At 38.6% G+C, this 12,392-nt stretch overlaps 1 protein-coding gene across 1 annotated transcript; it reads right to left on the reverse strand.

The window, feature by feature from the left end:
• Positions 1-992: 992 nt before the first annotated feature.
• On the reverse strand, positions 993-8,677 carry ABRA (actin binding Rho activating protein). The gene is made up of 2 exons (XM_051785181.1): positions 7,863-8,677; positions 993-2,923 (listed from the first exon to the last, which is right to left on the reverse strand). Exons 1-2 carry the CDS (start codon positions 8,600-8,602, stop codon positions 2,446-2,448), a joined length of 1,218 nt encoding a protein of 405 aa, XP_051641141.1. The 5' UTR covers positions 8,603-8,677; the 3' UTR covers positions 993-2,445.
• Positions 8,678-12,392: the final 3,715 nt, after the last annotated feature.

Below are 12,392 nucleotides of genomic sequence, written 5' to 3' on the forward strand. Positions count from 1 at the left end.
AAGATGTTTGTCCTAGAAAAGTGCTACCCTACCTCCACATGGCCCCCTTCTTAAGCCACATCTTGTTCTTTCCTATTGGAGTGTTATTACTGACAATCCTTGGTTGGCTTCACAGCTGTCTGGCTATAAGTGTTTGGTACGTACACATTAGCCCCTTCTGGGATTCTACAGTAGGCATGCAATGAGGCAGAGATGGCTCTCTGTTGGCAACAATTTCTGCCTTCCTTTCATGTAATGATTTCTTCGTTAGAGGCAATGCTCGGGGAACAGATAAAGCAGAAGAGGCACTCCATACTTCCATATTTCTATCGAACAGGTAGGAAGAAATGGAAAAAACATCAGAGTAAATTAAGTTTCTACAGGCTACTTCATTGGCTCAAGACCTAAGCAAGGAACGTTTTTTTGATTCCTACTTCAGCAGGACTAGTTGTACTCCAGATGTTTCCCTGCTGGTGAGTGGTAGGTGGCATAGACTTTGTATCAATGCACAAGCTCTTATTATATGCTGTAAATGTACATAATATTGAAATGCACCACTTACTGGTATGCTACAGTGTTTCAGTACAAAAATATATCTTGCTGACTGTGTTGGGTGGGTGAACGAAAGCAGATGTGCTTGATTCCTCATACAGTGGTGAGGTGCTCTTGGGGTTTAAGTCACACGTGAACATAACACTGAAAGACCAGTGGTGAGCTGTACATCTGCTGTATTTTCCTGTGGTGGATGAGAGTTCTCATGAGCAGAAATATGTAATTCACTTAACACTTATGTGCCTTTAGTGTGTATTCTTTGTACAGTTTTTTTTTTAATAAGAACTTTCCATGTACCCTGAAATCTTTTTCTGGGTCTTCGGACAGAGAAACCTTCACAGGGAAACATTTTAACAGCCTGTGAAAAGATAATGCACTTATATTTTGAAAAAAATTATTGATATTTTACTTCACAGAATATACACACATTTATTTTCAAGTGTGTGGGACAATAACCAAGAAATAATTAAGGGTTTTATTTCTAGTTCATGTATTCTTTTGACAATGAGATTTCATCAAGACAATTTAGACAGTTGTGAAGGTCATTATATAAAGATGTAAAAATAAGTTTAAAATATGCAGGTAAAAATTATTTTATGTAAGTATTACACTTTGAGGTCAGTTTTGTAGGTCAGCTTGAGTAGTTTAAGAGATCTCAAGAAAACATTGCTAAGTACGTTCCATTGAGTCCATCTTACAATTAATTCTTTCTTCCTTAGAGTCACAACATATAACTGTGCCTAAAATATTAATGATTTACACAGACTTACAATAGACGTATTGATACAAGAACTGACTACTAACTTATTAAATATTTGATTTATTTGTACATTGTAGTATCAAACTGGAGTGCTGTACTCCTAATATGACAGCAATATTTGGGTTAACAGAGAGAAAAGATGTTCATACAACTTCTAAGACAATATTTGCTCTTTCAGTGTGAAAGAATTTTATGGGGAAAAAACCACTTCTTTGTCATTATGCGAATTACTGGCCCAGGCATCTTGCTCTGAAACAAATGCTTTTCATGTGAAGCACACACATTTTTACCAGCTATTTTTACAGTAGTAAACAGTGATCTCTATAATCCAGTAATTATTAAAGACCTTACACAGGTCTCAGATTTGTGAATAATACAAACAATTTTAAGACCTAGAAGTATGACTTCAATAGCATTTACTCCTGTTCAGCATCATCTGGACTGAAATACATTATTTCAGTGACATCGGAACAGCAAATTCTGTAAAATTAGGTCAGTGTTTCTGTGTAATATGAAACAAGATTTTCTCAAAGTTATGAACATGGTTTATCTTTTCTCATGGAGGTACATTTCAGAGGAAGATAATTATGTTAGTCACTTTTTTGCTATACACGAAAGTACAAGTACCTTACTGATTTTTATGTTATACTGTTTTCCCCGTTTATAAGAACTGTATCAACATAGATAATCAGATGATACATTGCACAATGTTGCATAGAAGGCGTTTTCTAAGTGTCTATCTAGTGAAAACATTTTTATTCATTACATTCCAACATTCATAACTTCAAATATGAAACAACCTAATAAATTAGTTATATAAATACAATAAGTATATAAAACCCCGTTTATAAAAAGAAGGATTTTGTATGTGATATGTAAGAGAAATCTGTGTCAGTAGTTGTCAAGATAATACTGCAGTAGTAGTTGCATATCCTGCTTGTAAAACAAATGTGATACCCTTATTCTGCATTCAAATAAAATAATTTTATAGGTATTTAAATGAATTAATTAGGAAATGCATGTACAAGATCGCTTTCACAGATCAAAAACTTGTCCTGAGTTTATATTGTCATTCAGCTACCAATCTGGCATGTGCAAATGCTAATAGCAAGGGAGAAGGGGAGAAAAGTTTTCCAAAAATTGTTCTGGTTTGCTTATTTTAATAAAGTAATTATGACATTATCATCCCTTCCTTGCCATAACATTTCTCCCTCAAAGTCCACCAGCCCATGTTTCCTGGCTCTCATCAGAATTCCGACAACCTTATCTGAAATACGAACATATCTCTCAAAGAGTTCCCCAAAAGTAACTTGGATCTTGCCATCAGGCCGTGGCCTAGCCATTGATTCGATGATGAAGCACAAGTCCCTGATCTCCCGATGGATATGGGCCTCGGCTCTCTTGGCTCTTTCAGCGGTTTTGGTTCCTTCCTTTGGACGGCCATATCCTTCATCTCCTTTGTGCAGGCGCGTGGACATGGCCAGCTCGTGATCAAATCCCTCGCTGAAGGGGTTCAGCTTCTGCGTTATGATGTGCTGGTCGGCCCATTCCTGCCACTTGTCCTTCAGGCTGTGAACGGCGCTGTCTTTCCTGCGGGAGTTGGCCCGGGCCTCTTCGCTCAGTTTGCTTGCGCTGAAAGAAACACAAAAGGGCATTTGAGCTTTGGATCTCATAGTTTAATGGCTCAGTTCTGCTACTGATCTCTGCTGTTAACTGGTTACTGTGGTTTTGCAGACAAGATGGGAGCCACCAGGTGGCACGAGTTCACCACTTCTAAATTAGTTCTTTGGAGGCTGTTAGTCTGTGCTCAGTTTGCACTCAAATGCAAATTTGCAGACCACAGCTTTATCCCATCTATACTACTACCCTCCAGCCCAGATTTGAGCCCATTTTGACAAACTTTACCCCAAATGTCTTAATTCTGTATGGGAGCAAAACAGTATGTTGCTAATTACCCACACTTTCTGTACTTTTGGTTAGTCACACAGCTCCCCCTTTCTGTGTGCCTACCTAAGCCTGAAATCTGCCCCCCTCCCCGAGGTTAGAGATGGCAATAACTCTAAGTGTATGGTCTAGGTCCTCCACTATTCTTGCCTGAAAAACAGAAAGTAGGGCCTAGAAAAATCTCTCCTCTGTAATAGATGTCAATAACTGTAGGAACAACAACAAGCTAATGGAGTGTGGTAGCTTGGCCTATGATTCTATATTTGAAGTATGGTTCTGAACAAGTACTGAAGTCCAAAATTCACATTCCAATGGGCAGGATAAAAACCTGAAAGAAACTTAAGGCTACTGACATCTGTGTCAGTGTCAAAGGATGAGGAAAGGCCTTCAGAAGTTTTACTTTTGTGTGTGTGTGCATAGCAACATCATAGTGCTGGATGACTCCAGGCAGACAAGAAGTTGTCTGATACTCTTTCCTCTAGTGACCAATTTCACATATTGTGGGGGAGTTACAGATAGTCTGAGCTGGTCTTTGTGCTGTCCACATCCTGTCATTGTGTCTGTACAGAGCTCAGCTAGGGACTGTGCTGTGGCTGTGCCAAAGTAATTTGTTTTCTAATATTTTTACTCCCCAAAAGTCTGCTTTGAAACCTCCTCAGTAATGTCAGCTGAATATTAACAGTAACACCAGAGAATCAAAATACACTTAAAAAATATTAGAGAGGACTGCAGAGCTGCAGAAAATTCTGTTTCCCTGCTGTTTTGGCATTACTTTGTTTTCTACTAAGCTGGTTGAAAGAGAGAATAGGATTCATAGAGATGTCCCCAGTTCAGATCTGTGCACCAGAAAGATGCCAGTACTGGGCAACATTATAATGGTAGAGGAAGAAGTGCAGACACTTAGTGCCAGGGACAGAGAAACTAGTGGAGCTGGATCACTTTATTAGCTATCGAGTTGCCAGGGGAAAAAAATCCTAAGTGAATCAAATTTGCCTTGAAGAAGTAACGCCAACAGTCTCAGTGGAGCTGATGAGCAGTTGTCACCGTGGAGGGCTTATCCCTAAGCCACAGCCAGCTGCTCCCTCTTCTCTCTGAGGGCCATGAGCTCTGAGAAAGTCCTAGAATTTCAATTCCCCAGGTTGAGCAGAAAGAAGACAGTGAGATAGCAGGAGGCTGTAAAGTCTTTGTTGCCTGCTTTAATTTAACAGTCTAGAATGTATTCCCTCCTTTTCCTACTGAAACCTTTCATTTTCTTTTCTAGCAGAATACTATTATCACCTTCCTCATCCAAATCATCTTCTCAGTAGTTGAGAAAACCATCATCTTATCTGTCCTTTTGCTATTATTGTGCCCCATGTGGCTTTCAAAAAAACTTACTGTAACTAACTTTTTTTAATGCATTTTCTGATTTAACCATTTCTGATGGCTGAATAGCCATCTTTGCCATTGTTTAGCTTAATGACAAGTTAACACAGTGAATTGTGTACAGGTAGAAGCATTTTTTCATGCTTCTACCCCACCTATGATCCAAAGTGAAGGCTGTGAATGTCAAACCACTGTAAGAAGTGCATTACCCATAACAATTAACTAAGTTAACCTGTTAACCAGGATAATCATCCTAAATGCATTCTGACCTTCTAGGAGGATAATATCCATGTTCCATATTCCCTTTGACTCTTTCTGTAAGACCTTTTTCTCTCTACCTTTTTAATATTTTGAGTTTCATATCCCTTTTTTTGCAGCCCTTTGGCTCCTAAGCAGGAACAAAATAGTGTTTCCTATGTCAGTAGGAGTTAACAGGCCTTCTACTAAATAAGCAACTTATTCCAGTAAATAGTGCAGCTGGAAATAATGAAGGTGCTGATGCAAGGAAAATAAAATACTGGCACTGATGCTTTCTTTCCTGAAACATAGAGAGGAAAATGGGAGATATATTTTAACAACCATGTACTTATGACCTTTTTGAAGAAGATTAAGCAACATTGAATGGTTCATAAAAGTAGCAGGCTAAAACAATATATTTTGAGTCTATAAAATAAATTTTAAAAAAGAATAATTAAAAAATCCAGTCCTGATAATAGCACTGTAAGAACAGAAAATTATTTTTGTGTCAGATTTTAGTGAAAGAGAGAGATGTAAGTAACATAGATGGTGTTATTTCAATCATTTGCACCTCAGTAAATATAACTAATCAATGTTTTTCCTACATAGCAGCACTAAAATTAGACATAGAGAAAAGTACAAGAAAAGTTTAACAGAAACTAGATAGTTGGTTTGTTTGTACTATAACATTCTAAACTGATAAAATTGTTTTAACTGAGGTTATTTATGGATAAGTGTTGCAAATATATCTTTTTTCTACTGTATATGTGAAATCTTTGGTTTGAGGTCCTAACTTCTGTGAAAGGATGGTGCACACAGTCTTCGCTAAAAGTGGGGACCACAAACTTTCAAGCACTACATTACAGTAGATATTTTTTCACTTTGGCTATTAACCATTTGCTTCTTATTGGAGTTGACCATTCAGCTATACAGCAAAGCATCATTCTAATCCCATCTGAATAGTTAAAATAGCTGTGTGGGTGCATGTGTTCAGATAGCTGTGCTAAAAAGAACTGTATGGTTGAAATCCATTACTATGATGGTCACAGTTTAATGCTGGTCATGTTAAATGCTCATCAGTAGTGAGGTGTAAAATCCAAGCATTGGGAATGATACAGCCTGCCTGCCTGCCTGTCTGCAGAGGGATCAAGAAGTCTGTTTTGGCACTTTCATCAGTTTTTCATCATCAGTGCTGATCCCAGTTTTTCATTTCTGAAAAGGCGATTGGGATACGATATGAACATCCTGGCCTTGGTCCTCTGATTCCTGCTGCCTTACTCACCCTTTGACCACAGGCTAATTGGAGGGGGGGGTTAAAGCCCTGACTTCTTGTCTCAAATTGCTTCCTGCTCAGCTTGCATTTATGCAGAAGATGGACATAGTGTAGAAGCTCCACTATGGGATGGCTCCAGTAGGAACCCATGTCCTGGCACCAGCCTTTTCCCTCCCGCAGGCTTGGGCAGCTGAGCTCTGCTGAGCCTGCCTCAGTTTAAGTTTCCCCTCCAGATGTCGTCCCTGCCCAGAAAGCCAGCGGGCAACATGTGGGCTGCACCTCAGCCACAGCTCACCACTGGCCTCAGAGGCTGAGCTCCCCTTCGTTGCAATTTTACAGCCAGATGTGAGTTCCACGTCCAAACAGTTCAGGTTCAACCACACATGCCTTTCTGCTGCCTTTGTTCCGTGGCATTACCAAGTCTGTAAAACAGGGCAGTGGAGCACACAGTGTGCTGTGTCTATAACAGCTGCATACGGTTTCCCATCTTGCAGCATTGGACATATGGGTCTTTTATTGTTTTACTAACAAAAGAGAGACAAATTAGTTTGGCATCTACCTTTTGGCAAATGTGGCCACAGCACGACTGTAACTGTCTTCTGGGAAGGTAGTTCTCCTGGAGATCTCTGGAAATGGAAACTGGAGAATTTCTACCAAACACTGCTGTTCCTCTGCTCTTATAGGAGACTTCTCAAGAATTGCATGGTTATGGCTGAACACTGCTTGTTTAGCACCTGGGCTCCAAATTTAATGTGTACCTGCTGTTGTGCAGTAAACTTCAAACATAAGACTTACTGAAAGAAGTCTTAGTCAAAACTGTCTAATGCTATGAATTTACTACTTGATTAAAATATTTAAGTAGAACCTATAATAACTCTGCAGGTACATAACAGATTCTTCTTCCTTTTTCTTCACACAATTTACAGGTATAAGGAAGGTTCTACTTCCACAACATATTCAATGAATGTACTTTCCTATCCCCTCACCCTACACTGTAGTGTGCCCAATGAGAGACCTTGATGTTAAAGAATGTATTGATGATTCAAGTGTTCTTTTTGTCAAATGATGTATAGCGTACAGCATGATTAAAATCAATCCTGCAGATGTTGAAGCAGGCTGAATGCTTTATAATGTATGTTTGGGGTCCCAGATCCCAAGAAAGTTTTCCTTCTTTGAATTGATGAACTCCAAATCTGTGGGAAAGCTTCCAAAATGAAGCATTGAACCCAGCTTTTGATAAGCTGTACTTGGAAGTAATTCATGCAATGTTAATTTTGGACATTCTCTGCAAATTGCTCCTGAGAATATTTGCAACCTATACTAAGCAAAATAATCAATAAGTATTTGGAAATACTATTTGTCAAACAAATTGCTTTAGACAGCATTTGCTGAAATAAATGAATAGTCGATATTCTGAAATTTGAACTAAAGTAGTAAGAAGGAAGTAGTTATTTTGATGAACCAGTAGATCCAGTGTGAAAATTAAATATAATTAACATTTCCCAAATATAATTTCCTGATTGTGTCTATTATGTACGTAGCACATAAAACCCTAGGCTATAGTCAGAGTTTTTTGACTAACTAATTAAGCACAGAGAGATATGTGAAATGTTTCCTGAATTTATTTTTTTTTTTAATTGAAGAGTTATAGTTTATCTTTAATCACTTCCTACTATTCTCCCCCCCATCTTCCTCATGGAAACCTGTACCTCTCTGCCATTTGTGATAATGTAATAAAGATGCTTTACTTACAGAGATGGTACAGGGCGTTTAATCCTCACAGCCGTCACCTCTCGGTCACTGTCTTCCTGCTCGAGTTTTTCTTCTGCCTCCCCATAGCCACTGTCCTGGGCATCCAGGCTGTCATCACGACACTTAAGTAGCAGTTCTTTCTTAGATCCCTCTTTGTCCTCTTGTTCCATATGTTCCCAGCCCTTGGTCAGATCTGATACCACAGTTGAACACTTTCTCCTTATGGTTGGAGATAATTTACCACTAAGAATTTTGTCAATAGCACTTGATTCTTCTTTGAGCTTGGTCATCTCTGAGCTGCTGTTGTTATTCTCATATCTTTCACTGAGGAGGCTGACACCACTTCCTCGTTCGTAGGCTTTGCTGACAACGGTTTTGGTCACCTCTTTGCTTTTAATGTTGAACATTTTGAGGGCTTCATCTGATTCCCTTGAATTTTTTTCAGCATCTCTTATTGTCACTGAGGATTTTTCATCGCCTTTTTCTTGGTCCCTCTTGACAGATGGAATTTGCCATTTTTTGAAGGAACTTTCTTGTACAGGCTGAGCTGCTGAGCCTTCTGCAGTAGGGGCCCATCCAGAGGGCTCTTGCTCTTGCTTTACATGGTGGTCAGATGCCCACTGCTGCCAACCTCGTGCCAAGCTGAAGACTTGGCTGGCCATTCGGATCTTGTGGACAGCCCTTTTCACAGGAGCAGCGCTCGGCTTTTCTTCGGGAGCCATGCTGCTGTCTGCTGCCATGCTGGCTTTTCCCCTTCTTCTGCTCAGCACCTTCTCAATGGATTTCTTGAAACAAATAATACCCTCCGAAGAGGGCCACACAGATTTAAATAGAAGCAGGAGCAGTTAATGCCCATGGAAAATATGTGAAACACTTCTCACAAAGATATAGTATCCTCAGTGTTGCAAAGGTCTTTTTTTAAAACACAGGGGTTGCATTTCATCACAGCAGATGAATGATGCATGATGTAAACAGGGTGACACAGACTTGTGCTGGAAATACTGGGAAATTAACATCTCCTTTAGTCCCCCCTTCGTGACTGCTGAATTCCCAGTTTGTTGGCAAGGGTCATGTTCTTCTGGAAATGCAGAACTTGGATTAGAGATCCTGATCAGAGTGACTGAAACTGCTAAATATGAAGTGCTGTCAGTCCCTAACAAGTTTGAACAGTGTGGAGACTTTTCATTATCACAAATAAATAGTGACTCTTGTCAGGGAGTGTGAAGGCAGAAGCAGGTTATGAATGAGAAATTGTTAGATGCATTTTCTAAAAAGATACTAGGTGATTTCTTCTTACTGCTCATGTGTCCAAGGAAATCCAGGTTTGTTAATTTTTTAAGAGGTATTTATGTGTTCTGTTCTCAGTCATTATCTATTAATGTCTGTCTCTTTAGAACGTACCTTCAGGGGGGTCTGGGAACATTATCGTGTTTGGTGTCAGCACTAAGGAAGAGGGAATCACTATCTCTGGGAATCCAAATAATAAGTCTGACTTGATCAGATGGATGAATGATCTCCTAGTTTTAGGATTTTGAAAAAATAAAGGATGACCTATTTAATTCCTCACTGCTTTTAAGAAAGTTGTATATAAAACTTCACGTTTACTTATATATTATTTACAACATAATTGTGTTTACCAGGTACAGTATAGAAAAAACAGTTTTCCTAGGAAACCTAGTGATTTTGTCATTCCAGAGGACTTCCTAGAGTATGTTCATATTTGAATTAGTAAAATTTTTTAGCTAATTGATACATCAATTTTTGCATGACAATAAACGGACATTTTTCTGAGATATGGTCCTATGGTATCTTATTTCTGAGTATAATGTTTCCTAAATAGGAACGGAAAATGGCATTGCTTTTTCAATGCATCATACCTTGCAGATTACAGGATGACCTGTTGCACTTGCCATGTGTGCTTTGCGGCATACTGTTATACTAACTTCAAGGAATTCTGTTGGCTTTGTTGGTGTTACACCAGAGATAAATATGGACTCTTGGTCCTCTGCCTTTTTATCTTCTCTCTATTAAAGGCTGGGCTGTTTGAAGTAGGTCAGATCATATTTAGTTCTTGATTAATGCTATAAGACTACATCATACCTTTGACTTCTATGCAGGATTCCTCATTAATCTGTGGAGTAATTTCCTCTTCAAAACTGATGACACAATGTAAGTTAGTGTTGCTGTTAGATATTTGCTCATACTTTTATTTTAGAAAGAAATGTGTCACCTCTGTATACTGTATAGTCTCAGCTATTGCCAACTGCTTCGTAACTGTGAGGCAGGATTGCGAGGTGTACTGGTACAACTTGATTAAGAAGCATGTGTTACCAAGCATTTATTTTGGGGACATTTTAAGGATCATAATCAGGAATGGGATCTTTTTGTGCTTAAAAAACCCCACATGTGCATGCCTGCATGCGCACAGGGTGGTGTATGTTCCCTAAAATATAAGGAAGATTAAAGTGAAAGAAGAGAATAATGCACATGAAGAATAGGAGCATTACACCTGCTCATTATATCATTCCATGTGATTTCTTGACTACAAGGGTGGCTGAGGTTTTAGGAATGAGCTGAAAGCTAAATACAGATGTAAGGGGTAAGGCCAGGGAAGGACTGCAGTGAAATAAGTGACTGTGAAAGGACAATCTTGGAGGGTAAGGCCAGTAGAGACCCCTGTTGTAAAGGGGGACAGCTCCACCTTCATGTGTTCTGGTTCCTGTTTCTCCTGTTCTTAAAGAGTACTGGCAGTAGACACTCCCCACTGTCTAGGCAATCTATCCCACTGGTTAACTAGCATAAAGGAAACCTTTTCTGAGGTCTGACCTCCACCTCCATCACACCACTTTAAGCCTCTGTCAATGCCAAGAACTAACAAATTACTCCCTTTCTGAAGCAACCTTTCTTTCTGAGGACTCCTGTATTCCTCCTCAATCTTCTGAATGACCCCATGTCTTCCCAACTTTTCTTGTGTTTCTGGGATCCGTGGTCATGCTTTTGCGCTTGCTGTTTTCCCTACATTAGGTCCATACCTTTGTTCAAGTGTGATACCCAAAATGGGGATGGTATTCTGGATTAAGCTTGCCCATAATGCAGAAAAGGAACAAATGTCTCGAATGTGATGCTCCTGATTCATATTCTTCTTGTAATCTCCAAAGTTTCCAAAGGCTTTCCTGCTTCATGGCTATCTGTATTCACAGACTGTGCCTTCATATGTAACCGTTGTTGTTATTGTGCTCTCTTTTTTTTCAGGTAATTTTTTCAATTTGTCATGACCAATTTGATTTTTAATCCCTGTTCCTGTGTTCTTGCAATATAATTCATATTTGATAAATGTCATGTCTATTCCACTTTCAGAATCACAAAAGGAAATAGTACCTAAATGTGAAGTAGATCCAGTTATATTAAGAACTTTCAGTTTGATAGAGAATTCTTGTTATTTATTTTTGTGTGGTTTTCCACACAAAATTTGGTGTATTCCAAATACAAATACAAAATATTGTAGTATTCCAATTAATTTTATATATGAGATGAAAATAATAAATCTGACCAATATCAAGATGTGTAACATCTGCTGCATTTGCCTATCTTTGGGGCTGGACCAGATGAACTTTGGAGGTCCCTTCCAGCCTTAACTATTCTGTGATTCTGTGATCTTTCAGAGCCTGCTACTTTGCTATAAAATAGAATTAAGATTGGTTTAATGTAATTTGTAATTCCTGAGGAATGTTTGGAAATTACACCACTTTTCAAAGAATTGTTAATAAAGAGAATTTTTGTTTTTCTAGTGGACTTGGCCTTGGCATACTGGTTGTAGTCCCAGTATTAAGTCCCCACAATTAATATTTACACAGTTTAGATAAATGGCAATAAAAAGTCACAGTCTACTGAAAAACACCAAGATTACAGATCTAAACTACTATTAAATCTGTGTTGCACAACAATATATTAAACAAATGTTTAGTTTAAATTGGTCACTATATTAAGCTGAAGTGTTATAAAATCAGACTTGTCCAAAGTGCTAGTGAAACTTTGATCTAATTATTCTGAGAATAACTAAATTTATAGTGCTTAATTTTAGGGTGTACAATGATGTTGCCTTGAACATGTTGAATAGTGTCTCATTATATGGTGATGTTACCAGCAAGAAGTTAATTAGAAGTATAAATAATGTCTGAGTCATCCAGTGAGATTCATACTTTGAGGGTAGCTTATTTTACAAATGTTTTACTGCAGTAAGAGTAGAATTTATTACATCATGCTTTTCAATTTTTATTCTTAGAGAAACAGTCAGCCAAGGCTACAGCTACATTTCCATGTGCAGTCTCCCTCATGGCACTTCTAAAAGCTGAGAGCCAGCCCTTAAGGCACAGATAGGTTTTAGGCAGACTGGACCTGAACCACATTTTCTATGTGTCTTCCATATATCACAAGATCATAAGGTATATTCCAATGAACAGCAAGGCTTGGTGAGGGCGATTGTCACAGGCTTTCACAAGTTCAAAAACTACGCTTCAGGTCAGAGTTGAG

The sequence above is a fragment of the Manacus candei genome, unplaced genomic scaffold (assembly GCF_025592945.1).
Source record: "Manacus candei isolate 608988 ecotype Guabito, Panama unplaced genomic scaffold, ASM2559294v1 h1tg000019l, whole genome shotgun sequence".
NCBI classification, from domain to species: Eukaryota; Metazoa; Chordata; class Aves; order Passeriformes; family Pipridae; genus Manacus; species Manacus candei.

Excerpts from the sequence above, each read along its gene's own strand:
- ABRA (XM_051785181.1), bottom strand. The coding sequence starts at position 8,602 with ATGGCAGCAGACAGCAGCATGGCTCCCGAAGAAAAGCCGAGCGCTGCT. Across the intron at positions 2,924-7,862 it reads AAACGCCCTGTACCATCTCT|CGCAAGCAAACTGAGCGAAG; the intron begins GTAAGTAAAGCA and ends TGTTTCTTTCAG.